This window comes from Chlorella variabilis, assembly GCF_000147415.1.
Source record: "Chlorella variabilis unplaced genomic scaffold CHLNCscaffold_28, whole genome shotgun sequence".
NCBI lineage: Eukaryota > Viridiplantae > Chlorophyta > Trebouxiophyceae > Chlorellales > Chlorellaceae > Chlorella > Chlorella variabilis.
In genome coordinates, this window is record NW_005435060.1 from 192,412 (window position 1) to 218,548 (window position 26,137).

Below are 26,137 nucleotides of genomic sequence, written 5' to 3' on the forward strand. Positions count from 1 at the left end.
GCTCCAGGGCCGCCAGCAGGCCGTGGGCGTGCAGCGCGGCCACGCCCTCGCGCAGGCCCATGCCGCCGAGCGCCGCCGCGTCGCGGCTGCCGGCCGCGAGCAGCTCCTTGATGCGCGCCGCGGCGGCGGCGGGGTCGCCCCCGCCCGCCTCCAGAAGCTCTGCGTACAGCTCGCTGGGACCCTTGATGACGGGGGCTGCCCCTGCCGCCTTCTTGGCCGCCACGCCCTCGTCCAGAGACAGCTTTTTCACCGCCTCCTCCACTGGCGCCGCCGCTTTGCGCACGAGCAGCTTGATGCCGCCGGGCGCGGGGCGCGGCGGCTTGCCCGCCGAAGCCCCGTTGGGCGCGGTCATCTGTGGGGCGCCTGCACCAGGAGCGGCGCGGCGGGGGTGAGGCGCAGGGCCTAGTGGCTGAACCGCCGGTGGCTGAACCGCCGCCGGCGCCGCCGCCAGCCGCCGGCGGCGGCCAGCGACGGCGCTGCCGGGGCTGGCGGCCCTGCAGGCATCCCGGCGGGATGCCCTGGTGCAGCAAGGCCGCGCCTCGCAGGCCGCCGCCTCGCCTGCCACTTGTGGCGGCGCGTGCATGGAGGGGGCGCATGCGTTGCAGCGCGGCCCCATTCGAACTTGGGTCATCTCACCTGAGCCGAATGAAATACGAAGCTCAACAGCCGCGGCGTCGGGCAGCGGCGGTGCTGAAGCTGGGCTCGTGGACTGGCGGCGCCGACGCTTCGAGGGGTGCGGACTTGCTTGTGGATGCCCAGGAGACACCACACAACGCAATGCGCGGGCTGGGGGCCCACCGCACTTGAAGGCATCCTGCTGCGCCCGCTCCTGCTGTGCCCGTCGGCATCCCGCCACTTTCTGCACCCCCCAACCACCCCTTGCTGTTGCCAATCGCATCAAGGCATTTACACATTGTCAAGCAGGGATGCATGCAGTGCACACTAAATCTACAGGAGGCTAGTGCAAAGCAATGCAAGGCGAATGGTCTGGTCCTGAGCTACACTACCGGTCTCTCGCGCACACGCTCCTGTGCCGCGGCTCTCTCAAGCTGCCTTGCTGCTGGCCGCTCCCGCTGCCCGCCGCCGAGGGGCAGCCTAGGCGGTGCCCGCCTGCAGCGCCCGGGCGATGCTCCACACAGAAGAATCTGCCGCCAGAAGCACCTCTAGTTCTGCGGTGACGGAGCGGCGCGGCTGGCCCACAGGCGGCGCTGCCGACGGCGGCGGCGGCACGGGCGCGGCAGCCGCAGCCGCAGCGTCGTCGCCCGCGGCGGCGGCGGCGGCGGCAAAGGGCATGAAGCCCGGGTCGAGGGCCGCCGCCAGCGCCAGCAGCGGCGCGGCTATGCTGAGGTCGAGCTCAGGCTCTTGCGCCGAGGCGTGCCGGGTGGCGCCGCCCCTGCCCCTGCCCCTGCCGCCGGCGCCGCCGCCGGCAGGCCTCTTGGCGGCGGCGGGCGGCAGCCGCTTTGCGCGCTGCGGCGCCGCGTTGACGGGCTGCTGCTCCTGTGCGACGGCCGCGGCTGGGGCGGCTGCAGGCAGGCCGCCCGCCTCCTGCGGGCTGCCCTCCCGCCGCCGCTTGGATCCCACCGCCGCCGCTGCCGCTGCCGCTGCCGCCTGCTGCGGCCCGGGCGGCGGCGGCTGCGCGGCGGGCGGGCCCGCGGGCCGAGCGGGCTGCTGCTGGCAGGCTGCTGTGCCTGGCGGCTCGGGGCTTTCACGCTTGATGGCAGCTGCCGCTGGCGGAGGCTGCTGGCCCTCCCTCGCCTGGCCTGCCGGCTGCTGGTGCAGGCTGGGGCCAGGCTGGCACTCTGCCTCAAGCTTGACCGCCTGAGCCGCCGCCGCCGCCTGCGCAGCCCCGGCCGCGCGCTGCGCCGCCGCCGCAGCCTGCTGGCGCAGCTGGTGCGCCGCCTGCATGTGCTGCTGCAGCCAGGCCTGCTGCTGCTGCCGCTGCTGCGCCAGCTGCGCCGCCTGCTCGCGGGCCGGCTGGGGCTGGGGCTGGGGCTGGGGCTGCGGGGCGGGCACGCTTGGCGCCGGCACGGCCGGCGCCGCAGCCGCCGCCGCCGCCTCCTCCTGCTTTGCCGGCTGCTGCTGGGGTGCGGGCGGGGCTGGCGGCGCGGGCGCCTCCTGCTGCTGCTGCTGCTGCTGCTGCTGCTTCTGCTGCTGGAGGTGTTGCTGTATCAGCTTGAGCTGCTCCTCCCGCTGCACCCCTGGGGGAAGCTGCACCATGAAGAAAGCGCCGCCGGCGGGGCGAGGGCCGCCCGCCGCCGCAGCCGCCGCCGCCGCCCCGGCTGCTTGCATGGGCACCAGCATGGGTACATGCATGGGCACCATCATCATGCCGCCTGCCATGGGAGGGCCCGCCGCCTGCTGCGCCTGCGGCTGCGGCTGCGGCGGCGGGTGCACCGCGTGCTGCTGCTGCTGCGCCTGCTGTGCCTGCTGCGCCTGCTGTGCCTGCTGCGCCTGCATCTGCTGCAGCAGGGCGGCTGGCACCATCATGGGGAAGGGCGGCATCATGCGCGGCGCGGCGGCGGCGGGGGCGCTCGCGGCGGCGGCGGGCCCGCCGCCTTCTCCCTGCTTCATCTGGTCGCGCCGCCGCTTGCAGCCTGGAGGTGGGGAGGCGGCGGGCAGCGTCAGGAGGGGAGTCTTGTCTCCAAGCGATGCAGTCTCCGAGCAATGCAGTCTCCAAGCAATGCAGTGGGCGAGGGAGTGGAGCCTTTCTCACGAGCAAAGCAGCGGCCCAAACCTCCTGCAAGTCCTGACGCAACTCACCACAGGCGTTACAGATGTATCCGTTGATGCCCTTGCCTGCGCGGCGCCAGAAGCAGGTGGAGGTGGCGCCGCAGTGTATGCATATCTGCACGAGGCGGGCAGGCAGGACGCAAGGTTGAAAGCGCGATGCTGCTGCCAGCAAACGAGTGCGGCGTCCCGCCGCTCGAGTCATCGCCGCCGCCCTCGCCCGGCGGCCCCGCCCAGCCGGCCGCCCCATCTGCAAACGCTTCAGTGACCGGTGCATGGGTTGCTGGCGCCGCGGCCGCCGCCAGGAGGCAGGGCGGCTGACCGGGTGGGCAACCGGCAAACGCGGCAGCGTGTCATGCTCTCTCAACGGCTGCCCGCACCCGCGGCAGCGCCGTCTTCTTCTTGATTCGCTGCAGCGCCGCCCCGGCTGCCTCCATCGCGGCCCGCTGGGCCGCCCCGAGGTGAGGAGCCGAAACAGTGGCGTGCCTGGGCGCAGTTTGAACGTCGCCGGCACTTTCTGGGTGCGCAGGCAAGCTGTGTGCGGCTCACTCGGCAGCTTGGGGCGCAGGAGGTTGGGGTGTTCCCCCTTGTCGAGGCTGGTTGCGGCAGCACGCGCAGCGTGACCACTGAAATCTGTGCAAGCCTAGGGAAATTGTGCCAGCAGGCTCAGTCCCTTGAATCCCTCCCTCCACCTGTCCCCTGGAACAGCACCGCGTGCATATGGCTGGATGCTGGGCACTCCAAGGCGGGCGCCGACAGCCCCGTTGCACTACGGAGGGGCAAACAGGCCCCGCGCAGCTACCCGCCCCCGCTCCGCAACCGGCGCATGCGTCCCAGCGCGGCCCTCCCCCCCGCCCGCAGCTAGGTAGCCGTCTCCCAGCGGCTGAGCCCTGGCACCAGCAGGCTGCGGGCTGCAGCAGCTCCCTGGCTGCCCGTGCTGTGGTCGCTGCAGCCAGCGTGCAGAGCGCTCTGAGCACGACCCCGCGCCTCCCCAGCTCACTAAGTTCTACCGGGGCTCTTACATCCAAGCACGCGTGCGGCGCCGGGGCGGGGCGTCCCACGCCGCGCCACCATAGGAAGAGCAGCCGCCGGACGCGCGAAGGGCATGCGTCGAACGCCAGCTCAGCGCGCCGGCTCAGCGTGCCAGCTCATCAGTTCATGGCGCGCACCAGGTTGTTGATGTACTCCTGCCGGTTGCCCGCCTGCCCGCCCTCAATGTAGTGCAGGCGCTTCTTGTCCAGGCCGCCCTGCAGCGCACAGAGGCGCAGGCGGGGGAGAGGGCGGGGGTCAGGCCGGGGCAGCGCGCGGCGGCGGCGGCCCTTGGCACCCGGTCGGCGGCACAGCAGCCAAGGCCCGCGCAGCCGCCCCATGTCCACACGTGTGCCGCTGCCCCGTCAATTCTTTCCACCCATCTTCAAAGTCCACATGCATACTTCCACCTGCCTCTGCACAGCACCCACCTTGGGGGAGGAGAGCTTGAAGGGCCAGAGGAAGTTGTTGGCCTGCTTGAAGGCGGGCCCCGCGGTGAAGATCTCGTGCACCAGGTCCTCCACGCAGATGATGCCGTGGCCGCCCAGCGCCCCCTCCACCACGCCGTTGTCGGTCAGCGGGATGCGGGACTTGTTGACCTTGCCAAAGCCGCGCTTGTAGATGAGCTCCTGGGGGAGGCAGAGGGGGGGAAGGGGAGACAAGGGAGGGAGGCAGCAGGCAGGCACGGTGAGGGCAGGGGTTTGAAGGGCAAGGGAGAGGCAAGGGAGAGGCAGGCGAGCGCAGCAGCCGCGCCCAAAGACACCCAGAGCCGAGCTGCGGGCCCGGGCCGGGAGGGCGCGCCGTGCCCGGCAGGAGCCGCCGCCGCACCTTGACGGTCTTCAGGTTGGGGTAGCCGTAGGCCACGTACGGCTCCACGCGCTGCAGCATGCTCATGGTGGCCTTGTTCACCTGCGGGGGCAGGAAGGGAAGGAAGATGCATGCGAGGGGCGGGGTTGCTTGGCTCGTGTGTTTGCGAAAGTTGTGTGTTTGCGACTTCATGCGCTGACCAACAGCGGTGGGCAGGTGTGTGCGGTCGTTGGGGTCACGGCCCGCAGCCAGCCAGCCGGCCAGCCGGCCCAGCACCTGCCCAGCCACCCCCTGCTGCGGCCCAGCCAGCCCGGCGTGCTGCCGCCACACCTTGAGGAAGACGCCGGTGTTGATTCGGCGCAGGCGCAGCAGCTGCAGGATCTTCTTGGTCTTGGGGGCCACATCGTTGATACCGCGGATGCGGATCTGCGGTACAGCGGTACGGCGAGAGCGGCGGCGGCAGCGGCAGGGATCAGCGGCATGGCGTGGGGCGGGGCGGCAAGGCAGCAGCCACGGCGGCGTGCGGAGGAGAGGCGCAGCCGCTGCGAGCCGCTGCGATCCGCAGCGACCCGCAGCAGCAGGCTGAGCATGCGGCGCCTGCTGCCTGTGCCAGCTGCGCGCAGGCACCAGCCGCGTATTGTTGCTGTCGCCGTTGCTTGCTGCAGCTGCCGCCGTCGCTTGCCAGCCACATTCCGCCCAGCTCTGCCGCTCCTTTGTGTCTCCCGCTTGCTGCCTGGCCCACAACACGCGCTCTACTGCCGCATGCCTGCTCGGCCCATACGCCGCCTGCCGTCCAGCTGCCCCCACGCCGTCGTTTCTATTAATATGCCGCGCGGCACGCCGCGTGCGCAGCCGCCAGCTGCCAGAGTCCCACATGCGAGCAGCGCACGCAGCACGCGCAGCAACGGCTGCACGCAGGATGGCGAGGCGGCTGCACACAGCATGCGCAGCACATACGCGCCGCCACCTCGCCGCCGCCGCCGACGACGACTCACCACAAACACCAGCTTGGCCTCCGGCTCCACATAGAAGCCGCCCTTGGCCTTGGCCTCCCGCTTCAGGCGGATGAGGTCCAGCTCCTGTGGGGCAGAGGGGGGACGCGCGGCAGGGGCCGGCAGGGGTGAGGCGCAAAGGCGCGAGGGATGCTGCCGCCGCAGGCAGCGCCAGGCACGGTGCCGCGTGCTGCGGTTGGTGGGCAGGGAGGAGCCGCCGGCTGCAGCCTCTTGCAGATCTGTGCTGCAGGCTGGTGCCCAGGCTGGCGCAGATCCCAGCCACGTGGCACGCTGGGCGGGCTGCCATTTTGCGACCAGGTGCGTCGCAGAACGTGCGCGTCCCACCGCTGCTACCCTGCTGCGCTGCTGGCTAGCCAAGGCTCCCTCTGCTGCCTGACCCTGCCTGCTGCCGCATCGCCCCGCTGCATCCAGCTCTCAGTACATTGACTGCTGCTGCTTCTAAAGCTGCCAGGCTGCCGGTTGTCTGCTCGTGCCGCCGCCTCGCCGTCGTCAGGCGCGCGAGCACCCCGCGCCTGTGGCGCCCTGCCTGCCCCCCTGGCCGCTGCACCGTGCCCTGCTGCTGCGCCAGGGGCGCGCCCAGGCCGCCCAGAGCCGCCCAGGCAGCATGCCAGCTCGCTGCATCCCTACCTGCGTGCGGTATTCCTTGACATACTGCTCTGCCCGCTTGAAGATCTCCTTGCGAGTCGCAACGGACTTCTGCTTGGCCTCTGCTGCCGCCGCGGCCTTCTTGGTGGCCCAGTCCTCGTCCCGCTTCCGCTTCTTCAGGACTGCAGCAGGGGGGCGGCGTATTGCAATTCAGGGGCGACGCCGGGCCGCACAGACCGCCCTGCGGCCCACATGCGCCAGCAGCCCCAATCACGGCGCCATGCTCACCGCTCTCAGGGACTGCTGCGGGAGGCGCCATTCTGAACGACGTGGCCCTACCCCTAGCAAACCAAAGGACCGGTCCTGGCCTGCCCAGCGGCCATGTGCGCGCAGCCCCGCTGGCAATTACCCCGGGCGCGAAGAAAGAAACGACCTCCTTCTTCGCGCAAAACGGGTCCCGGTCCCCTAGGACGCATGTGCATGGCCTGACAGCGACAAATCAAGTGAAGAACAGCGTCGAGAGCAGCCAGCAGCTCCCATCACCGGCGCGGCACCAGCTAGGCGGCCTCCCCAGCTCTCTGCCTTGGCAGGGCGCCTGCCATCCGGACCAGCATCGCGCCAGGGGCGAGCAGGGCCACGCAATGCTGTGCTCCAGTGAGTGGCAGCCTCAGGGTTGCCTGATCGCTGTGCGGCAGGGCTGAAGGAGCCATCTGAGGGCGCCATCGGCGCACCCCGTGCCATTGCCGTGCCGCAGTAAGCGGCACCGTGCCGGAGGTGCCCGTGGTGTCGAAGAAGTCGGGCCACCTGTACGAGAAGCGCCTGATTCTCAAGGTTATCAAGGTGTGCAGCAGCAAGGAGAGACAATTGCGCGATCTGGGGGTCGGGGGCGCCGCAGCAAGCCACCAAGGGCGGCGGTGGCGGCGGCAGGGGCGCAGCCGCCAGGGCTCGCCGGCACTGGCACGCAGCTGTGTCACTGCAGCATCACCCGGGCACCGCTGCAGGAGACGGGGCGGGACCCTGTGACCAGCGAGGCGCTGGGCGAGGATGACCTTCTCGAGCTGACCAGCAGCCAGGCGGTGAAGCCGCGCCCCACCCCCGCCACTAGCATCCCAGGCCTGCTCAGCCTCTTCCAAAATGTGAGTCGCCGGCCGGCAGGGGCCGGCCAGGCAGCGGACGCGCAGCGGACACTGCGGGCTGCAACCAGCAGGGCGCGAGCTCAAGGGCAGCCGGGTGCTGCACCTTTGGCCTTTGCGTGCCGCCCTGGCGCCGCGCCCCCACCCCATCCGCCATCCCTCCATCCGCGCTGCCACTGCTCGCCTGCCTTGTCTTGTCCGTCTGGCCGGCAGGAGTGGGACTCCACGATGCTGGAGGTTCACCAGTTGCGGCAGAGCCTCAACACTGTGCGGCAAGAGCTGAGCCATGCGCTCTACCAGCACGACGCGGCCTGCAGGTGCCGGTGCTGTGTGTGGGTCTGCGCTGGGGCGGGCCCTTCCGCGTGCATGTCGTGCCGGGCCGCGCTGGGCTGGGCGGTGCTGTGGCCAGGCGTGCCGGCAGACGGCGGCGCGGGCGAGGGCGGCGGGCAGGGGCAGGCTGCGGCCAATTCTGCGGCACTACGGTCGGCGCCTCCTCCTGTCGCGCCACGTCGCCAGGCATACGCGTCACCATGGTTGGCTGTCTGTCTGTCTGGGCTGGCTGGCTGGGCCCGCAGGGTCATTGCGCGACTGATGCGGGAGCGGGACGCGTACCGGCAGCAGCTAGAGGAGGCGCAGCGTGCGGCGCCAGAGGGCGCCGCCAATGGCAAGCGCGGCGCCGAAGAGGCGGCGGAGGGCGCGGCCAAGAAGGTGCGGCGGCCTGCTGCCCGGCAGCCGCGACAGGTCCTCGCCTGCCTCCCCAACTCTCCTGCTGGCAACCGAAGGACACACCCAGCCTCATATCTAGCCACAGCAGCGCAGGCGTGCTGCTGGTGGGCGGCGCTGCTGCGGCCCCTGCCCGCCCGTTTGCCGCCGCCGCAGCGCATCCAGCCAGCCTGCCTGGGGGTCTTGCCTGCAGGCCAAGGCAGGCATCACTCCAGACATCGCCGAGAAGCTGACCGCCTGCAGCAACGAGCTGTCCAAGGGGCGCAAGAAGCGCGCAATCAGCGCCACGGGTGCGCCGCGCCGCGCCACCCGGCGTCCAGCCCGGCGCCCCAGGAACAGCGCCGTCGCGCTGCGTGCGCTGGCTCGCTCGCTCCGAGCTGCCGCGGCGCGAGCCGCCTGTCGCCCCGGCTGCTGCAGCTGAGCACAGCTTGCCAGCGCAGCTGGTCGGGCGCCAGGGGTTTCCCTGCTCACCTCCCCCTTGCCCTCCCTCCCTCCCTCCCTCCTCTCTCCCTCCCCTCCCCCTGCAGTCGCCACCCCAGATGACCTGGCTGCCTTTGCGCTGCAGAGCTCGCACCCGCTGCACAAGACCAGCAAGGTGCGGCGCCGTGCGCTGCGTGTACCTCCTCGCCAGCGCTGCTGCTGGCGGTGGGGCCCGCGTGCTGCCGCCATCGGCGCCATCTGCCAGCCCACTCCACGCCAGCCGCGCCTTGCTGCTGCTCCCGCTGACCGCGCCGTGCTGCTGCTCTGCCTGCAGGGCGGCATCCTGGCTCTGGACCTGAGCCCAGCTGGCGAGGAGGTGGTGGCTACCGCAGGCGGCGACGCTACTGTGCAGGTGTGCATGCCTGCTGTGAGCGGCGTGCCTGGTGTGCTCCCCTACATCCTGCTGCTGCTGCTGCTGCTGCTGCTGCTGCTGCTGCATGGCGGCGCCGGAGGCATGGGGGATGCTCCAGGAGGCGAGGCGCAGGAGGGGGGGATGTGGGGAGCAGTTGCCAATGACCGCGCCTCATTGGCTGCGCGCTGCTGTTCTTACTGCGCTGTTGCAGCTGCTCTGACTGATTGCTGCCGCGCTGCTCCGACTGATTGCTGTTGCGCTGCTGCTCGGTCCGGCCCATGCAGGTGTACGACTGCAAGGCCGAGCGCTTCCTGGCCTCGCTGACGGGGCACTCCAAGAAAGTGCACGGTGAGGCGCTGGGGGCTGGCTGCCTGGCTGGCACGCACAGCGCAGAGGAGGCGCGTCGGCGTGCCAAGGGCGGGGCGGGGGTCGCGAGGTGGCGGCGGCGCGGCAGCAGCCGAGCCCTCTGCCTGCCTCCACCTGCCTCCACCTGCCTCCACCTGCCTACCCCCACCTGCCTGCCTCCGCCTGCCCCCCTGCCCCGCAGACGTCAAGTTTGTGGGCAGCCAGGAGGTGCTGGCCTCGGCCTCAGCCGACAAGACCACCAAGCTGTGGCGGGCGGCGGGCGAGGGCTACGAGTGCGCACACACCTTCAGGCGAGCGCCCTGCCCTTCCTCATCCCGCCCCCTCCCCCGCGGCCTACCCGCCCCCACCCCGCCGCACACCCCGGCGTGCACGCGGCCGCCGTGCCGCGCCCCCGCGCGCCTCTCCCAGCTCCAAAACCGCTGCGCCTCGCCCCGCCTCCGCCACTGCGCGTGTCTGCCCTCACTCTCCTCCTTGCCCTCCTCCTCCCCCCCCCACCCACACACCTGCCGTGCGTGCAGCGACCAGGCGGGCGAGGTGGTGTCTGTGTGCGTGCACCCCACCAATGACTTCCTGCTCACCGCCGCCGGAGACGGCTCGTGGGCTTTCTACGATGTGGCGGCGGCGCAGTGCGTCACGCAGGCACGTGCGGCTTTTTTTGTGGGGCGGGTGGGGGTGGGGGTGTTGTCGTTGCGGGGAACGGCGGGCCAGTGTGCGTGCGCGCGTGCGTTCTCGCTTGGCCGAGGGCGTTTCTGCTCCCGTTTTAGGAAGGGCGTGAGGCGGCGGCGCTGTCCTGGGGTGCAGCAGCGCTTCCCACCCCCCACTTGCTGCTTACTACCGCTCAACACTGCTGCACACACCACACACCACGCCTGCCTTGCCGCCTGCCTTGTCGCCTGCCCCCCCCCGTCGTGTGCCCAGCAGGTGGCGGACGAGGCGGCGGGCGCGGGGTACAGCTGCGCGGCGCTCCACCCAGACGGTCTCATCCTGTGCACCGGCACCGCCAACGCCGCTGTGCGCATCTGGGAGACGCGCACCCAAAAGGTGGGGGCGCCTTCGGCAGGGCGGGGCGGGGTGGGGCAGTGTGGGGTGGGGTGCTGCGCGGGGCAGGCGTGGGCGGAGCTGGGGACGGGGCGAGGGGCGGGGCGGCGCGTGGGGCTGTCTGCTTGCCTGCCTGCTGCACCCGTAAGGAGCAAGTGAATGCTGCGGGCCCAGCTGCGGTGCCAAACAGCGGGAAAGGTTTGCATGGGGCGGGCATGGGCCCCGCAGAGCTGGGGGCAGGGCGGGCATGGGAGGCGAGGGAGAGGGAGCGGGAGAGGGCCGGAGGGAGCCGGGTGGGGCAGGCGAGCAGTGGGTGGAGGGGAGCTGTGGGTTGGGGTCCGTCCCGACTTGACTGGCTGCGGCACCCCCTGCCGCTGCCGCGCCCCCGCCCGCAGAATGTGGCCAAGTTTGACGGGCACGAGGGCCGCATCAACGGCATCAGCTTCTCCGAGAACGGGTGAGGGGGCCCCCTGTGGGAGGGTTTAGGGTTTAGGGTTAGGGCCGGCCGCTGCGCCTCATATGCAGCCCGCAGCCCGCCCCGGCAGGCCGCACCGGCGAGCACCAAGGCCGCTGGCGGCGGAGACGCAGAAACGTACGAAAACGCAACGCGCGGCCGGCCCGCGGTACCGCCCCGTACCGTATGTACCGCAGGTACTACATGGCCACCTGCGCCGCCGACGGCGTCAAGCTTTGGGACCTGCGCAAGCTGCGCAACTTCAAGTCGCTGGCGCCGTACGAGGAGGGCACCCCCACCGCCGCCGTCGCCTTTGACCACTCGGGCCTGTACCTGGGCGTGGGAGGCGCGGGTGCATGCCCCCGCTGCCGCTGCCCACGCTGCCGCTTGCTGCCGCCGCCCGCGCCCGGCTTCTGCCGGCCAGCCAGCAAGGCAGCGCTGCAGCCCCCGTGGCCCTTACTTGCTGCGCCGGCGGTCGCTCTCTCAGGACCCGCCGCGCCGGCCGCCTCGTCTTTCACCCGTTGGTTCTTTCCTCCACGCTTCGCTGCTTGCCCTCCGCCTGCAGACGCGCGGATCTATGGCGTGAAGCAGGACTGGGGGGTGGTGAAGGAGTTTGCGGATGTGCCCAAGAAGGTGGGGTGCTGCGGTGCTGGGGTGCTGGGCTGGGGCTGGCGGTGTGCAGAGGGCGCAGGCGGGAGCGTGTGGGAATCGAGCGCCGCGGGCGTGTGGCGGGGCGTGCGGCCTTGCGGCGGGCTGCTCGGCGTGCAGGCCGCGGCGCAGCCAGGCTTGCTGCTGCTGCGCAGCTCGGCTCCCCATTTTGAGTGCCGGCCTGGCCTTGCTGCCCGCCGCCCCGCCGCTGCAGGGCGTGCACGCGCTGCGGTTTGGCGCCGACGCCCGCAGCCTGCTGGTGGGCGCTGCCGACCACAACCTGCGCGTCTTTGCCCAGCCCCAGTGATCATAGGCACCCGTTTTTTGTTGGACAGTTCACTGCTGGTGCTGAGGCTGCTGGTGTGGCGGCGCCGAGCAGCTCGCCGCCCAGGCTGCAGCGGCATTCGGAGGCGGCTGGCTGTGTCGCGCCCGTGAATGCACCTCACCCCTGCTGAAATTTCTTCCTCCCCCGCATTGTCTTCCTCCGTCCGTCCCTACCCTTCGCCTCTGTTGGTCCTTTCTCCCACGTTTTCCCGGCTCCGCGCCCCCTCCCCACAAAACCACACCTCTCCTTTGGCAGTGGTGGCCGCTCGCCCCGGCCAGTCGCACTCTCTCCCGTCTGTAAGACAAGCGGTGTGCACATTGCTGGACGCAGGGTGGAATGCAGCCGGCATTGGGCAGAAGGCATGCCATGCCGCCGATGACTTGGCGCCCGCCCGCCACCAACAGGCTCATGGCACCGCCTGCCGGACCTCTGCCCCAAATGGCGCTGCTCCGCTCGTCTCGGCGTCCGTGGTTGGTTGGAGCGGGGCAAGTGCCCATCGGTTTCTAGGCTGGGGTGAGCATCCTGCCGGGACAATCAAGCTTGGAGGGAGGCAGGCCTCTGGGCAGGTCCTCGGGATCGCCAGCGCTGCATCCAGCCGCCCGATGGCGCGGGGTTCGATCCGCCAGGCGGCCAGGCGCCCCTGGCCGCCGCCGCCGCTAGCATGCCGCCGCCGCCGCCGCCGACGCCCGGCATGCCGCTCCGCTCGCGCCTCCCTGGCAAGGACCCTCCCCTGGCCCCTGCCGCAGCAGGGCCGCCAGTCATGTTTAGCGACCAGCCCACCAGCGCCGTCTGGGTGGGCGGCCTGACGGCTCAGTGCCGGGCCTCAGATGTCTCCGCCGTCTTATCCAGGTGGGCTGCGCGGCCTGGGTGCCTGCTGACTGCTGGCCTCGCCTGGTTGGTTGTGTGGCCTGGGTGCCTGCTTGCTGCTCGTGGCGTCGGAACCCGTCCTGTTGGTGCGGCTCTGGGCGCTTGGTGCGGCTCCCGGTACCGTTCACGTGCAGCAGACCAGGCAGGCGTGCAGGTAACAGCCGCAACCAGCCTGCACAGCCCAGCCAGCATGCACCACCCCCTCCAAATGCACAGCCCCGGCCCTGTGCCCGCCCGCAGCTTCGGCGCCATCCGGGCGCTGCGCATGGGGCCGGCGCCCAGCGGCGGGCCCGCGGCGGAGGCCGGCGGCCAGCAGGCGGCGGAGGTCTATTTCGAGTCAGTGGGGCAGGCAGCAGCAGCCTTGACGGGGCTCAACGCGGTGGTGGTGCCACGCCTGAGCGGCGGCCGCGCGCTCACCGTCCAGTGCTGGCAGCAGGAGGCCGGCGGCGGCGGCGGCGGCGGCCAGCCCTCCGCGGCAGCCACGCCGCTGCTGCACGCCGCGCCGGCGGTGCAGAAGGCAAAGGGGACGGGCGCGGCTTCGCCGCCGCCACCGCGGCCGCCGCCGCAGGCCAGCCGTGTGCAGCAGCAGCAGCAGGAGGTGCGCTGCGTCAACATGGCCGAGGCGGCAGCTGCCGTGCAGCTGCCAGGGCTGGAGCAGCTGCCCGCGGCGCTCGACTTCTTCCGGTCCTGCTGCTTCCGCGCCGTGCCTGGTGAGCCGAGGGGGCGGGGCGGGTCGAGGGTGGGGCGTTCCTTGCCGGCTTGCAGCAGCCTGGCAGGCGGTTGCTGTGGCGTGCAGCTCGCCGCCTGCTCCCAGCCTCCTGCCAGCCTGCTTCCTGGGCTCGTGCCGGCGCCTGCGCAACTGCAGCAGGTGCCTGCCCGCGCTGCCAAGCAGGCCCTGCCACACACCCTGTGCAGCCCTGCCCCTCCCGCCACCCCCGCTGCAGAGCAGGAGCAGGGGAGTGCGGTCAAGTGGGCGGTGCTGCAGGCGCTTCTGGCGAGGGGCCTGCGCCACCTGTCTGGCGCCGCCTTCCGCCAGCTGCCCGTGCTGCTGACCAAGGCGGGGGACGAGCTGCTCAAGGTACTGCCTGCAGCTGCGCAGAAGCTGGGCAGGGGCACAGATGTGCTTGGTGTGCCTCGCACTGCTGCCGCTGCGTGCCTGCGCCTCGCAGCGTGCTCGTCGCCCGTGCTGCACGGTGCAGCGAAGCCGGGAGCTTCAGTCCAGCCACCTTCCTGCCGCCTTCCTGCAGTACCGTTCCTCCGACCCCACCGTGGAAGCCGAGTACCAGAGCTACCCCGCCGCCGGCCGGCTGCGCAGCATAGTGCGAGGTGCGGTACGGTGCTGTACTGCCTGCCCGGTGTGGCCCCAGCCTGTTGTTTGCCAGCACCAATCTCTCCAGGTGGTTGCATTGCATGCAGCGTAGCGGTGTGAGCAGCCCACTTGTGCCTCACCCTCAAGCGAAAGACCCCGCCGTGCATGCCCTGCAGACTTTGCCAGCCCGGGGCTGGTGGCAGTGTCTGCTGAGCCAGGCAGCAGTACCCTGGTGGTACAGCTGCACCTGGGCCGCCTCGCCACCGCAGGCAGCCGCACCGGCGGTGGCGGCGGCGGTGGCGGCAGCGGCAACGGGGGCGCGCCGGCCACGCCGCCGGCGCAGGCGCAGGCAGAGTATGTGCGGTGCCGGGAGGCCGCCAGGCACCTGGTGGTGTCGGGGCTGGGTCACAAGGGCGACGCGGCGCCGCTGTGCGACATAGCGCGCCAGCACGGCAGGCTGCAGGCTTACCTGTACAACGCTCGCAAGGCGGCCCTCACCCTTCACTTTGAGGAGGTGGCGGCGGCTGTGGGGCTGGCGCGCGAGGTGGACGGGCAGGTGGTCCCGGGACTCTCCAGTACGTGGCGGTACCGCCGGTACCGCCGGCTCCGCACCCTGCTCGTGCCTGCGCCTCCTCCTGCCCCCTGCTGCTGCTGCTGCCGCGGCTGCTGCATGCTGCTGCTGCTGCTGGCGCCGGGCATGGGTCCCAAGGTTATGCACAACACCCAAAGCTGCGTGCCCCTGTGTGTGTGCACGTGCCTGCGCCGGGCCCTGCCACTCTCCCATCCACCCATGCCCGCGCCCGCTCCCCTCCTGGCACCCCCTGTCTGCCGCGCAGCCTCCCAGCCGTTGCAAGTAGAGTACAAGCGCCGTGTGGAGGCCTCCGGTCCTTTGCCAGCGGCGGCACCAGCAGCACAGGCAGCGCCCGGCAAAGGGCAGCAGGCCAAGGCAGCCCAGGCGCCTGCACCCGTGGAGAATGGCTACAGCGCCACAGAGCCCAGCGCCGCGCTGCGGGTGAAGAGGCTGGGGGCGCAGGCCACCAGGTGCGGCGACGCCTGCGCTGGCTGGCGCTGAGCTGGCGCTGAGCTGGCATCCCGGCACGCGCAGCCTGCGCGCCCCACGCCTGCTTCTTTCCAACCCTGCCGCCCCTCGCACTGCTGCTGGATGCTTTGGCCTTGCCCGCCCGCCCGCCTGCCTGCCCGCCTGCCTGCCTGCTTACCTGCCTCGCCTCGCTTGCACAAACAAGCCGGGCCCCGCCCCGCGGCCCCTGGCCTGCAGGCCCCTGCTGGCGGCCTTTGGCGCCCGCTTCGGCGCCCGCTTCAAGGGCTGCGGCCTCTACACCTCCACCCGCCTCGGCTACCTCTTCTTCTCCGAGACGGCGGCAGCGCAGGAGGCGGCGGCAGCGCTGCGCGGCGGCAGCGGCCTCCCGCCCGGCCTCAAGGGTGCGCGTGTGTGTGTGGGTGGCTGGGAGCGCTGGGCGTCGGCTTGCTGCACACAGGGGCCTTGCTGCGCTGGGCCGGGCATGCCTGCCCGCCTTCCTGCCTGCGCGCCTGCCTGCCTGCCCGCCTGCCTGCCTGCCCGCCTGCCTGCCTGCCTGCCTGCCTGCCTGCCTGCGTGCCTGCCCGCCTGCCTGCCCGCCTGCCTGCCTGCCTGCCTGCCTGCCTGCCTGGGACCTGCTGCCTGCGAAACTTGGTTACTATCCAAGCGAGATTGGAGCAGCTCCCCTGCTGGCTGCAGGCGAGGAGCCGCTGCTGGTGGAGTATCGGCAGGAGGCCCTCGCCGGCAACGGCGGCGCCACAGCAGGCAGCCGCCCCTGCAGCGCCCAGGGACTAGCAGAGGCGGAGGAGGGGCCGTGCTGCGCGCGGTGCGGCGGCGGCCCCGGTGCCGCCGCCGCGCTGCGCTTCTGCTCTGGCTGCCGTGCGGTACGGTACTGCGGGCGGGACTGCCAGCTGGCGGACTGGGATGCCGGCCACTGCGCAGAGTGTGGCCAGCTTCGGGCGCTGGCGGCGGCGCTGCAGGCGCCGGCTGCTTCCGACGGCCGCCACCAGCAGCAGCAGCAGCCTGGCGGCCTGGGCATGGCCGGCCTGCAGCTGCTGGCGGCCGCGCTGCGTGCGCCGTCTGGGCGCGAGAGCCAGATGGTGTCGGCGATGCTGGCGGCGGCGGCGCCAGCCGAAGCCCAGGAGCCATCGGAGGCTGCCAGTGCCGAGGAGGCAGCAGAGGGCAGCGGCAGCGGCAGCGCCGATGCGTCGGCTGCGCCCGCCAGCCCCGACACCGGCACAGCCACCTCCGGCGGCACAGCGGGCGCCGAGGGCGGGGCCGCCGCCGCAGCTGGCGGCGCGGAGCGCGTAAGGGCAGGCGGCTGCAGCCCCGGCAGCCCCGCCGGCGAGCCCGCCGGCAGCGGCAGCCGTGGCGAGCCTGCCGCAGGCCAGCCTGCCGAGGAGCCGGCTGCCGCCGGTGGGAAGGGCATGACGGCAGCTGCGGGCGCGGAGGAGGCGCCTGCTGCTGCCGAGGCTGGCGAGGAGGCCCCTGCTACTGTTGCTGCTGCTGCTGAGGAGGAGGAGGTGGAGGTGTTGACTGCGGCTGAAGCTGGAGCGGAGCCTGGTGCTGCTGGCGACGGGGCCCCTGCCACTGGCAGCCTTGTCTACAATGAGCCGGCTGCCAGCCCGGCTGCCGCGGTGGCGGAACCCAGCAGGCAGGCGGACGGCGGCCCTCCAGCTGGCAGCAGGGATGGCGGCGGGAGGCAGGAAGGTGTGGATGTGGAGCGTGGCAGCGGTACAGGCGGCAGCGGTACGGCAGAGGGCCTCCCTGTGCCGCAGGCAGGCGAGGGGCAGTGAGGAGGCGGCGCGGAAGCCGCATGCAGCGGACGCGCCACCTGGCGGCGCTGCGGGCTGGCAGCCGCCGCCGCGGCTGCGCATGGCGGAGGATGTGTTGACCGCGTGCCCCTGCCTTGCTGCATGCTTGCATGCTGGAATTGCAATGCATGTGCATTTTTTTTGTGAACTAGAGCGGCTCCAGCACGAAGGTGCAGCCAGGGGAGACCGCCCAGAGGTTGAGGGGAACCCCACTGAGAGAGACCACACTTCAGCGCCCCTCACATGAGTGCTGCCCTCCCCTGGCATGGCCTGCCGAGCGGAAATTCAATTTTCAATCCAATTGGGACTCAGAAGGCACTCAGAGGGCGATGTTTCGAAGGCAAGTCAGCGTACGCGGTGTGCTGCGCTCGGGGGCAGCATGTAGGCATCTCCGGGCTCCCATTCCCTTCGCATTTCCTGTTTTGCGGTGTCCACTGCATCCCTGCCCTACTTGCTGCCTTTGTTGGAGCCGCTGCAGCGTCACTCCCAAGTCTCTTGCCCGCGGCTTCTGCCGCCGCTCTTGGCGATGGCCCCCTTTGGCAGCACCGACTCGATGGACTTCTTCAACGACCTGCCGCCCCTGGAGGAGGCCCCCAAGTCGACCGCCGCGCAGTCTCTGTTCGAGGGGCTGGCCAGCCTGAAGCAGAGCCGCGTGCTCTACCGTCTGGCCCTGGTGGACACAGAGACGGGCAGGCCCCTGGGCTACGCCTCGGACAATGACTTGGAGCGCCTGGCCAGCGGTAGCAAGCCGGCAGTCCCCTCCCCGCCTTCCCCCCGGGCCCAGCTCGCCTCCCATCAGCAGCATCTGGCAGCGGCGGAGCAGCAGGCCAAGGAGCCCTCCTTCCAGACGCTGCTGGCGGAGACTCACAAGACGGGAGGCCCGGTGTGCTCGCACTGCGGCGCAACGTGAGCCCCCCTGGCCTGCCTGGGGGTGTGAATCCCAAATGTGCCTGGTTGCAGCGCCTGTGGGGCGGCAGGGAGGGGCATGGGCCTCCCATGCGCCTGGGGTTATGCGAGCATCGCCTCAGCAACGCGGTGCCAGCTGCCCCGGCCTCTTCTGACGCTTTTGAAGGCATTTGTGGGGCCATTGAAGCCGCCGCTGCAGTGGGATGCTGAGCAGCCGAACCCTACCGCCCGCCGCCGCCTGCTCGCGGCGGCGTACCGCAGCCCGCTGCTGTCTTCTTGTCGCTTCCGCGCCCCGCCGCAACCCCTCACCCTTGGCCCCGTCCTGCCTGCCCCCCGCTGCGCAAGTGCTGCAGCGAGAGCCCCCAGTGGCGCCGCGGCCCGCCCAACAAGGCAATCCTCTGCAACGCTTGCGGCACGCGCTACAGGTGCGCGCTTGCAGCCTCATCGAGCCTGCCAGCCAGCTGCTGCCTGCTGCAGGGCAGCACATCGTAGCTTGCAACAGAGGCCTGGCCCTCTCCACAGCAGCGACGGGCCGCCCGCCGTGTGCATGCATTTGCCGGGCAGCCCTGGGCAGCACCGGCGCCTGGCTGGCGGTATTGTTGCCGGCATTTTGCACGGCTGCCCGACCCGACCCGGCGTCGGCCGCCTGCCCGCCCACGCACCTGCAGGCGCACCAACCAGCTTGGCTCCGCGGTGCCTTCCACCCAGCGCAAGCGCGGCGCGCAGCACTGCGGCAGCGAGGTGGCCAAGGCAGCTGGGCACCCGCCCAAGCAGCCGCGCGTGGTGGCGTGAGGCGCCCCTGCTGGCGCGCGCCCCTGCGGCTGCCACGGCCCCAAGCCTCGACAGAGGCAGCAGCGCACGGCCCCCGCAACGGGCCCGTCACCCGCCTCCGCGCCCACCTCAGCGGCTCGCGGCTGGCGTGCAGCCCCCGCCCGGCGCCTGAGACGCGCGCCCGGCGGGAGCATGCAAGGCCGCTGTCCCTGGCCTGCCGCCCCCATGCATCCAACAAGCCAACACATGTCACCCCTCTTGTGCCCAGGCACCCCCCCTTCAGGCTTTGTCCCTTTTCTTCCTCAGCAAGCCGCCCGCCCCCAGTGCGCGGCGGCTTGTGCGACTGCGTGCTTGTGTACCCCCTGCCTTGTCCCTCTGCATAACCTTTCTGCCCTGTCATCTGTTTCCTCCCCCTTTTGCTGTTTCCCCACAAACAAACAAGTCCAAAAACATGCGAGAACCAACCCGCTTTGCACCGCCCCTACCTGCGCAGCCCGCGCCGCGCATGCCCCGCTGGCACCACCTTGCACCCGGCTCCCGCCGCACCATGCTTGTCCCCCTACCTGAGAAGAGAACTGCCCTGCCTGCCTCTTTTGCCCTCGCCTTCCCCACTTTTTTCCCTGCTGCCGCTCGCGGTCCGGGGCGCCCACCTTTGGGCCCGCCGCGTACCTACCCACTTGCATACTCTCCCCCCCCTTGCACCGCACTGCCTTTGCATCTGTCGCTGATTCCTGGGCGGGCGGGGCGCCCCCCTTTGGGGCCGCCCCGCCGCCACCCTCGCTCCGCGCCGACCGGGCCCGCGCCTGCTGCGCCCGCGGCCGCGGCGCCTTGCATGCCCCAGCGCCCCGCCCCCTCAGTGGCGGGACCCCCTGGGGCGCACAGTGTATCCATCTGATCTGGCCCCTCGAGGCCTGTGTCCCTCCCACCTCGCGCCTTTTTGTCTCTCACTCCCTGTATGCAAGTAGGCTCGTCGTCACGGTGTGCCCCCCTTTGCCATGGCGCGCCCGCGGCTATTTCCCGCCGGCGCCCGGCCCCCCCTTGGCACGCCAACACTGCACTGCTATCCGCATTGAGAGCGACCGCACCCTTGCCTGCCCCCCCTGGGCCGTGTATCCTTGCTGCTGCATCCCGGTTCTGTAAACCAAAGGACGGTACAGGTGCTGCGGGCAGCCAGGGCAGCGGGCTGGCTGGCAGCAGCAGGCGGCCCGAGGGGGCTGCTGCGTGCGGCGCAAGGGGCAGCCGTTGCTGCCTGCCCTCCTCGCTCTTGCGGCTGCCGGTGCGCAGTGCCTGAGTGCCTGAGGGTGTTGCCTGGCCAGGCGATGCCGCGTGGGTGCCGCCGGCGCCTCTTGCACGGTTCCCTTTGGGAGCGGCGTTTGGAGGAGGGCCTGGTGGGGCCGAGCTGCGGTCCTGCAGGCCGCCCGCAGCCTGCATCCGCAGCATGCCACGAGGTGGCACGGCCCAAGCATGGCAGCAAGCCCGCATGGAGTTTCAGCTGGAGGGGTTTCTGGAGGGGTTACCTCTGGTTTCACCCCAGGGGCGGGAAGCCAGCGGTCATCTTGCAGGCCGCTTGCGGGAGCGCTTGGCGCAGGCTCTGTGCACCAAACCCTCCTGCAAGCAAGGCCTACTGCTGGGAGGCAGGGGCGGGGGCCTGCGGGGGCCCCTGGCTGAGCAGCCCAAGGCTCCTAGCGCCCGCGCGCAAGCCGGGGGGGGGTGTTGACCCGCCTGCCTCTCTTGGGGCAGCACCAGGCGCCGCGGCAGCTGCGTGCCGCGGGGCTCCTGCACCGCCCGTGTGACCCTCGCGAGCAGTCGCTTCCAGTGGGCACTTGGCATCAAGCGGGATGGGCTGCTCCCAGCTGGCCGGTTCTCATGAGCAAGGAGCCCCATGCGGGCTTGCGGCCTGCATGGCTTAGGTTTTGTCGATTTTACCCGATACCCACGCTTCCACCCGGTCCACGCATCTTCTGCGCTGCTGTGGCGGCCACCGAGGCCCCGCCCACGGCCCTCCCAAGCGGGCCGCCGACGCCGCCCCACCCCAAACGCTGGGTTCACGGCGCCGCCAGCCCACTGCGGGCCTGCCACGGCGCTGGCGTGCGCAGCCGGCATAATGGAGGGCCTCGACGGGAGCCACCTTCAAGAGGGTGGCGTGAGCCCGCCCTCGGGGCGCTTGTCCCATGCGGACGCCGGCAGATGTCGCAAGCGCACCAAAGCAGGCAAGCGGGAGGCGCCACCTCCATTCCGCTTAGCGCGCCAGTACCAGGCCATTTCCTGGCCGCTCTGGCTGCCCAGAGCTCCAGCCGCCGTCCCCTCCACATGCGGCATGGGAGCGCGAGTGAGCGTCCCAGTGAGGCGCCGCTCCAGGGGCGCTGGGGGGCACCCGCTCCATGCCAGCGCCCGCGCCCGTTGCCGGCATGGGACCGAAACCTCACCAGCCGTGCACCGCCTGCTGCCCTGTCCTGCAGGCGTGTACACAGCAGACATAACGTATGAGGACCTTAAGGCCCGGTTCACAATGGTGGGTGCTGGGGTCGGCTGTTTGGGGCGTGCCTGCTTTGATACAGGCCGCCGCTACAGACCGGCACGTGCTGCCCCCCGGTTGCTGTGGGCCACGGCAGCCAACCAGTGGCTGCCTGCTGGGGCCGGCTGCGGGCTGGTGGAGGTGAGGGGCTGAGTGGCGCTGATGGGTGCTGTCCCCCCGCCTGCGCTGCAGCCGAGCCAGAAAGCTGCCGAGTCGTTGGGCGTGGGCCTGGTGAGTGGCCGCCCGCCCTTTGCATGCAGTCAGCAGAGGGCTGGCATGCGGTTTGTGGTCTTGATGGGGGCCAGCAGCTCACCCCTCGCCTCCCGCCGCCGCCACCTCTCTCGCAGACCATCTTCAAGCGGCTGTGCCGCCGCTTCGGGCTGCAGAAGTGGCCGTACCGCCAGCTGCTCAAGCAGCAGCGGGTGAGCGAGCCCCCACCTTCACCTGACTTTCAAACCTGCCTGCATCACGGCGTGCATGCACTGCAGCCTGCCGCCCGCCCCTGCCGCGCCTGGCCTGCCCACGCGGCCGTGCCGACGCCGACGCCCGCCGCGCGCCGCCTGCCTGGCCCGGCGCGGTGCAGGAGGGCAAGCGGCGGGGTGGGGGGCACCACCACCAGGACTACAGCTGCAGTGACGCCACCAGCGAGGAGGAGGAGGGCGGCAGCGAGGCGGAAACAGAGTCAGAATGGGAGGGGAAGGCGGCGGCGGCGAACGGCCGGGCAGGTGGGGTCATGGGTGGGGGCGCGGGCTTACCCTGGGACTGCACGCTGCGCTGCTGAAAGAAGAAAGCTGTTGTGCGGCTGCCATGTGAGGGCCCCTCGGCCCATGCCTGCCTGCCGCTGCCCGCCTGCCGCGTGTGCCGGGGCGTGAACGTGAACGCCTCCTGCGCGCTGCTGCAGGGTCGAACCGGCAGGCCGGGAAGCGCCGGAAGGTGTCCGCCGCGCCACCGCCAGCCGCCGCCCCGCAGCCGCAGCCGCAGCCTGCTGCCGCGCCCGACTGGGGCGCCTGGCAGCAGCAGCAGGCGGCGGCGGCGACGGCTTCGGCTTCGGCGCAGGCGCAGGCGCCCGGCGTCTCGCCCTGGGCGCTGCCGCCGCAGGGGGTGCCGCCGCAGGCGCAGGGGCTGACGGGCGGCGCGCAGCTGTACCACGCGGCCGAGCCCATCACCACAGGGGGACCCGGCTGGGACGGCGGCTTCTCCCGCTTCCAGCACCGCCCCGGCGCGCCGCCCAGCTGGCAGCCGCAGCCGGGCCCCGGGCTGGCGGCCGCCGCGGCGCGCGGCCCCGCGCCCACGGGCGGCGGCGGCGGCGGGGCGGCGGGGCCGCTGGGTGCGCCGCCCGGGGTGGGGGCCCCGCTGCAAGGCCCAGTCAAGACGGAGGCCGGCGAGGCTGCCCTGCAAGGTGGGCGTGCATCTGGTTTATCATTATAACATTGTTATCATGTCATAAACTATTGGGTGTGCCCAGCGCCGCTACCGTCGTGATGTGCTGCTGCTGCTGCTGCCGTGAAGCTGCCGCCCAGCCGACTCCACCGGTGCCTGCCCCTGCCTGCCCCCCCACCCCCTGCAGACGGCGCCGCTGGCGGCAGCTTCCACTCTCTGTGGCAGGCGCTGGCACAAGACTGTGCCCCCGCAGACGGCCGCCAGGCGCTGCTGCGCCGGGAGCGGCAGCAGGAGGCGGCCCTGGGGGAAATGCGGGAGCAGCTGCTGAGGCAGTACACTGGGGGGGCGGCGCCGCACGAGGCGCTGCCGCCGCCGCCGCTGACTGCAGACCGCTCCCAGCACCAGCAGGAGCGGCAGCAGCAGGAGCGGGGGCAGGGCCAGCTGATCCGCCCCAAGCCGCTGCTGCCGCCGGTGGCGCTGCCGCCGGCCGCGGCGGGCGCGGGCAGCGGCGGCAGCGCGGGCGTCACCACCACCAGCGCCAGCAGCCAGGAGGCGCTGCTGCCGCTCAGGCCGCTCACGGGTGCGCGCGGCGGGCCGGCAGGCGGCCGTGCCATGCGCTGCCCCCTCGGCGGTACAGCAGCACCGCCCCTGGAGGGATTTGGGGCCAGCCAGCCCGCCTGCCCGCCTGCCTTCGCGCCTGCCTGCCAGCCAGCCTGTGCCCTCTCTCACCCCGCCGTTTGCCTGCCTGCCTGCCTGCGCGCCTCGCCCCGCCTGCAGGCTCCCTCTCGTCCGCCTTTCTGGACAGCCTGCTGCTGCCGTACGCCTCGATGGCGGCCACCCCCGGCGCCGGCATCACGCCCACCAGCCGGGGCGCCGCCGCGGCGCACGACGCGGCTGGCCTGGGCCTGCCCGCCTGGGCCGCGCCGCCGTCGGACAAGATGGAGGCTTTGCAGCTGCAGGCGGCGGCGGGCCCGCGCGCGGCCCCCCCCCCAGCAGCAGCGCGCCGCGTCGGGCCTGCTCCTCCCCTCCCACGCATCGCTGCTGCTGTCGGCGGCGGCGGCCGGGGTGTCGCTGCCGCTGCCCTCGCCGCTGCCGCCGCCCAGCGCGGGCGGCGGGGGCGCCGCCGCCGACCTCGGCGCCGCGGCCGCCCTGCCGCGCAGCAGCAGCTCCTGGTGGGCTCTCGACTCCCCCATCAGCAACGCCCTGGCCACGCCTCGGTCCCTGGAGCCGCAGCAGCACGTGGCAGCGCTAGCGCAGGAGCAGACCGCGCTGGCGCAGCAGGGGCTGGCGCTGTCGCAGCTGATCGGCGGCCTGAAGCGCGAGATCGCCAGCATCGAGCAGCGCTCGGCACAGCTGGCAGAGGAGGCTGCGCGCGCTCGGCGCGCGGCGGCGGCGGCGGCCGGCGACGACCAGCAGGCGCGGCGCCTCGCCGCGCTGCGCCGCCTGGCGGGGGAGCAGCAGCGGCAGCTGGAGACGCTGCAGGCGCAGCAGGCGTCCAAGCGGGACCTCACCCCTCCCGAAGCCGCCGTGCTGTCGCAGCTGATTGCCGGGATCAGGCGGGAGGTGGGGGAGACGCGGGCGAGCCTGGAGGCGGCGGAGCGGGCGGCGCAGCGCGCGGCGCAGCACGCGCAGCACGCGCAGCACGCCGCGGCGGCGGCGCAGGCGCAGCAGGCGCGCTCCCAGCAGGCGCTCTCGCAGCAGCAGGCGCCGGCTCAATCCCACCACTCCCACCACTCCCAGCAGGGGCAGCAGGCGCAGCAGCAGGCGCCGGGCCCGCAGCAGGCGCAGCTGGCGAGCGGCGCCGCCGCGGCGGAGGGCCAGGGCTGGGGCAGCGGCGGCCTGTCAAGCCCATCCACCGCTGTCGCCTTCCCTCGCCCCGACAGCCTGCCTATGAGCGCCGCCACCGAGACCGCCAGCGGCGGCAGCGGCGGCGGCGCGGCCAGCGGCTCGCCCGTGACGCGCGCGGCCAGCGGCGGCGCCGCCGCCGTCGTCGGCGACCACCCCACGGCCTGGCGCCCGCCGCAGCCGCCGCAGGCGGGCGACGAGGAGGGCGAGCTGCGCGCCTATGCCGCCGCAGTGAAGAAGCAGCGCGCGGCGGCGCAGCTGCACTCGCTGCTGCACCAGGCCCCCGCGCCCGACGCCAGCTGGCGCCAGCTGGTGCAGTCGCAGATGGGCAAGCTGCTCAAGGCGGCCGCCGCTGCGCCGGCCGCCGCCGCCGCGCAGCCCGCCGCCGCCGCGCAGCCCGCCGCCGTGCTGGCCGCTGGCGGTCTCGGTGGCGCCGCAGACGCGGAGGCGGAGGCCGGCCCCGGCAGCGGCAGCGGCCTGACGCCGGCCACCCCCTCTGAGCACGACGGCTTGGTGGGAGGGGAGGCCGGCGAGGCTGCTGCTGCGGCGGCTGCGGCTCTGGCGGGAGGCCCTGGCGACGCCGCCGGCGACGAGCCTGCGGGCGAGGACGACGCCGCCACCGCCTTTTTGGCTCGCATGACCGCGGTGCACTGCCTGCAGCAGCGGCTGGCGGCGCGCAACGCGCAGCGGCGGCAGCGGGCGATGGCGCAGGCGCAGGCGCGCTTCGGCCAGCTGCAGCAGCAGCAGGAGGCTGACATGGAGCGGCAGGCCAGCGAGGGGCGCCTGGCGGCCGCCTCCCGCATGCAGCCGCCCTCAGAGCTGCTCGCAGACCCTGCCCTGCCGCCGGCGGCGGCCGAGGAGCGCGTGGCGGGCCCGCGGGCAGAGGCGCGCTCGCCGCCGTCGCGGGAGGCCGCCGCGACGGCGGCGGCAGCGGCGGCGGCCCCGGCAGGGCAGCCCGGCGACAGCCCCGCCAGGGAGCGGGCGCGGGGCGAGGGCGAGCCGCAGGTGCGGCAGGTGCCGGCGCCGTCGCTGCCACGAGAGCCGGAGCTGTCGCTTGCCTACCAGCTGCCAGCCATGCAGCACGGCTCCGCCCCGCCACAGCAGCAGGCGGCGGCGGCGGCCGGCGCGCGGCCAAGCCCGACCCCGAGCTCGAAGCAGAAGCAGGAGCAGCGGGAGGAGCGGCAGGCGGCGGCCGCTGGCGGAGAAAGCGACGCTGCCAAGCCGCGCGACGCATGACCAATGACTCCTCGTAATCACCCTCCTTTCAACACAGAACCCACATCCTTTTTTTTTTTTTTTTTTTGCAGCGGCATGCTGCCCGCAGCCGATGACGTGCTTCTTCCTTTTCTTTGCTCATTTTTGTTTTGGCCCCAGCCTCCGACGAACCCTCGCTAGATTGTGACCTCTTTTCCCCTGTTCCTCCTGTTCCCACCGGCGACCCCATTGCACCGCCCAGGCCCAAGCACTGCACCCCTGCGATCCATGTGATTTGGCAGCCCTGCCTGCGACTGCAAGCCCCCACCCCTGGGGCGCTCTGCCGCAGGCCCTGCCCCCTTAGCTTCTGCGCTCCGCGCGGCTTCCCCCAGACCTCTGTCCCCCTCTTTCCTCTGAACCCTCTGGCCCAGCCGCCCATCAACCGCCCCCTCACCCCCTCATTTGCCCGCTGCCCCCCTCAACCGTCTGTCTCGCCACCCCTCCATCAATGCACCGCCCCAGCCTCCCCACATCACGCCTCCTGCCGCCATCTTGGCAGAGTCGAGAGCCCTGCCACGTCACCCGCGCCCCCATTCTTGTTGTTTCCGCTATCTGCTGCCAGTCTGCCCATTGTTTGCTCGCTGGCCAGAGCCTGTCGGGGAAAACATTACATGGCGCTCTTCTCTTCTCACTGTAAGTTCCTTTTATGAACACACTCGGTTTGAACACAGGCAGGCAAGGGGAGTGGGCAATGCTGGGTGCCAAGCAGGGGGGGGGGGGGGTGCCCGGGAAAGGATTTCAGGGGCTCAACAGGGGCCAC

At 72.1% G+C, this 26,137-nt stretch overlaps 7 protein-coding genes across 7 annotated transcripts in view; 4 read left to right on the forward strand and 3 right to left on the reverse strand.

Moving 5' to 3' along the window:
* The window catches only part of CHLNCDRAFT_140022 (hypothetical protein), a gene marked incomplete at both ends in the record, with an annotated part of 3,893 nt that extends 3,541 nt beyond the window's left edge, over positions 1-352 (reverse strand). The window contains one exon of the mRNA XM_005843655.1: positions 44-352. Coding sequence (XP_005843717.1) covers positions 44-352 — 309 coding nt within the window. The remainder of the gene's footprint in view (positions 1-43) is intronic.
* A 743-nt stretch (positions 353-1,095) lies between these two features.
* On the reverse strand, positions 1,096-3,164 carry CHLNCDRAFT_140023 (hypothetical protein; the record flags this gene model as incomplete). The annotated part of the gene is made up of 3 exons (XM_005843656.1): positions 1,096-2,594; positions 2,761-2,845; positions 3,108-3,164. 3 exons carry the CDS (start codon positions 3,162-3,164, stop codon positions 1,096-1,098), a joined length of 1,641 nt encoding a protein of 546 aa, XP_005843718.1.
* Positions 3,165-3,878: 714 nt separating this feature from the next.
* On the reverse strand, positions 3,879-6,480 carry CHLNCDRAFT_49213 (hypothetical protein; the record flags this gene model as incomplete). The annotated part of the gene is made up of 7 exons (XM_005843657.1): positions 3,879-3,974; positions 4,188-4,385; positions 4,585-4,665; positions 4,894-4,989; positions 5,559-5,642; positions 6,204-6,343; positions 6,450-6,480. The coding sequence occupies 7 exons, from the start codon at positions 6,478-6,480 to the stop codon at positions 3,879-3,881; spliced, it is 726 nt and encodes a 241-aa protein (XP_005843719.1).
* Positions 6,481-6,802: 322 nt separating this feature from the next.
* CHLNCDRAFT_140025 (hypothetical protein) lies at positions 6,803-11,662 on the forward strand (the record flags this gene model as incomplete). Its single annotated transcript, XM_005843595.1, has 16 exons — positions 6,803-6,815; positions 6,916-7,001; positions 7,163-7,297; positions 7,508-7,611; positions 7,870-8,002; positions 8,211-8,307; positions 8,545-8,612; positions 8,772-8,849; positions 9,134-9,197; positions 9,397-9,487; positions 9,734-9,881; positions 10,137-10,256; positions 10,649-10,710; positions 10,905-11,059; positions 11,273-11,340; positions 11,570-11,662. 16 exons carry the CDS (start codon positions 6,803-6,805, stop codon positions 11,660-11,662), a joined length of 1,515 nt encoding a protein of 504 aa, XP_005843657.1.
* A 778-nt stretch (positions 11,663-12,440) lies between these two features.
* On the forward strand, positions 12,441-16,688 carry CHLNCDRAFT_140026 (hypothetical protein; the record flags this gene model as incomplete). Its single annotated transcript, XM_005843596.1, has 8 exons — positions 12,441-12,529; positions 12,788-13,257; positions 13,492-13,625; positions 13,795-13,873; positions 14,033-14,431; positions 14,693-14,897; positions 15,133-15,296; positions 15,592-16,688. The coding sequence occupies 8 exons, from the start codon at positions 12,441-12,443 to the stop codon at positions 16,686-16,688; spliced, it is 2,637 nt and encodes an 878-aa protein (XP_005843658.1).
* A 544-nt stretch (positions 16,689-17,232) lies between these two features.
* On the forward strand, positions 17,233-18,404 carry CHLNCDRAFT_140027 (hypothetical protein; the record flags this gene model as incomplete). Its single annotated transcript, XM_005843597.1, has 3 exons — positions 17,233-17,612; positions 17,966-18,037; positions 18,281-18,404. 3 exons carry the CDS (start codon positions 17,233-17,235, stop codon positions 18,402-18,404), a joined length of 576 nt encoding a protein of 191 aa, XP_005843659.1.
* Positions 18,405-20,693: 2,289 nt separating this feature from the next.
* Positions 20,694-25,359, forward strand: CHLNCDRAFT_140028 (hypothetical protein; the record flags this gene model as incomplete). The annotated part of the gene is made up of 9 exons (XM_005843598.1): positions 20,694-20,712; positions 20,843-20,895; positions 21,091-21,129; positions 21,246-21,320; positions 21,482-21,623; positions 21,800-22,297; positions 22,466-22,858; positions 23,056-23,206; positions 23,382-25,359. The coding sequence occupies 9 exons, from the start codon at positions 20,694-20,696 to the stop codon at positions 25,357-25,359; spliced, it is 3,348 nt and encodes a 1,115-aa protein (XP_005843660.1).
* Between the last annotated feature and the right edge of the window lie 778 nt (positions 25,360-26,137).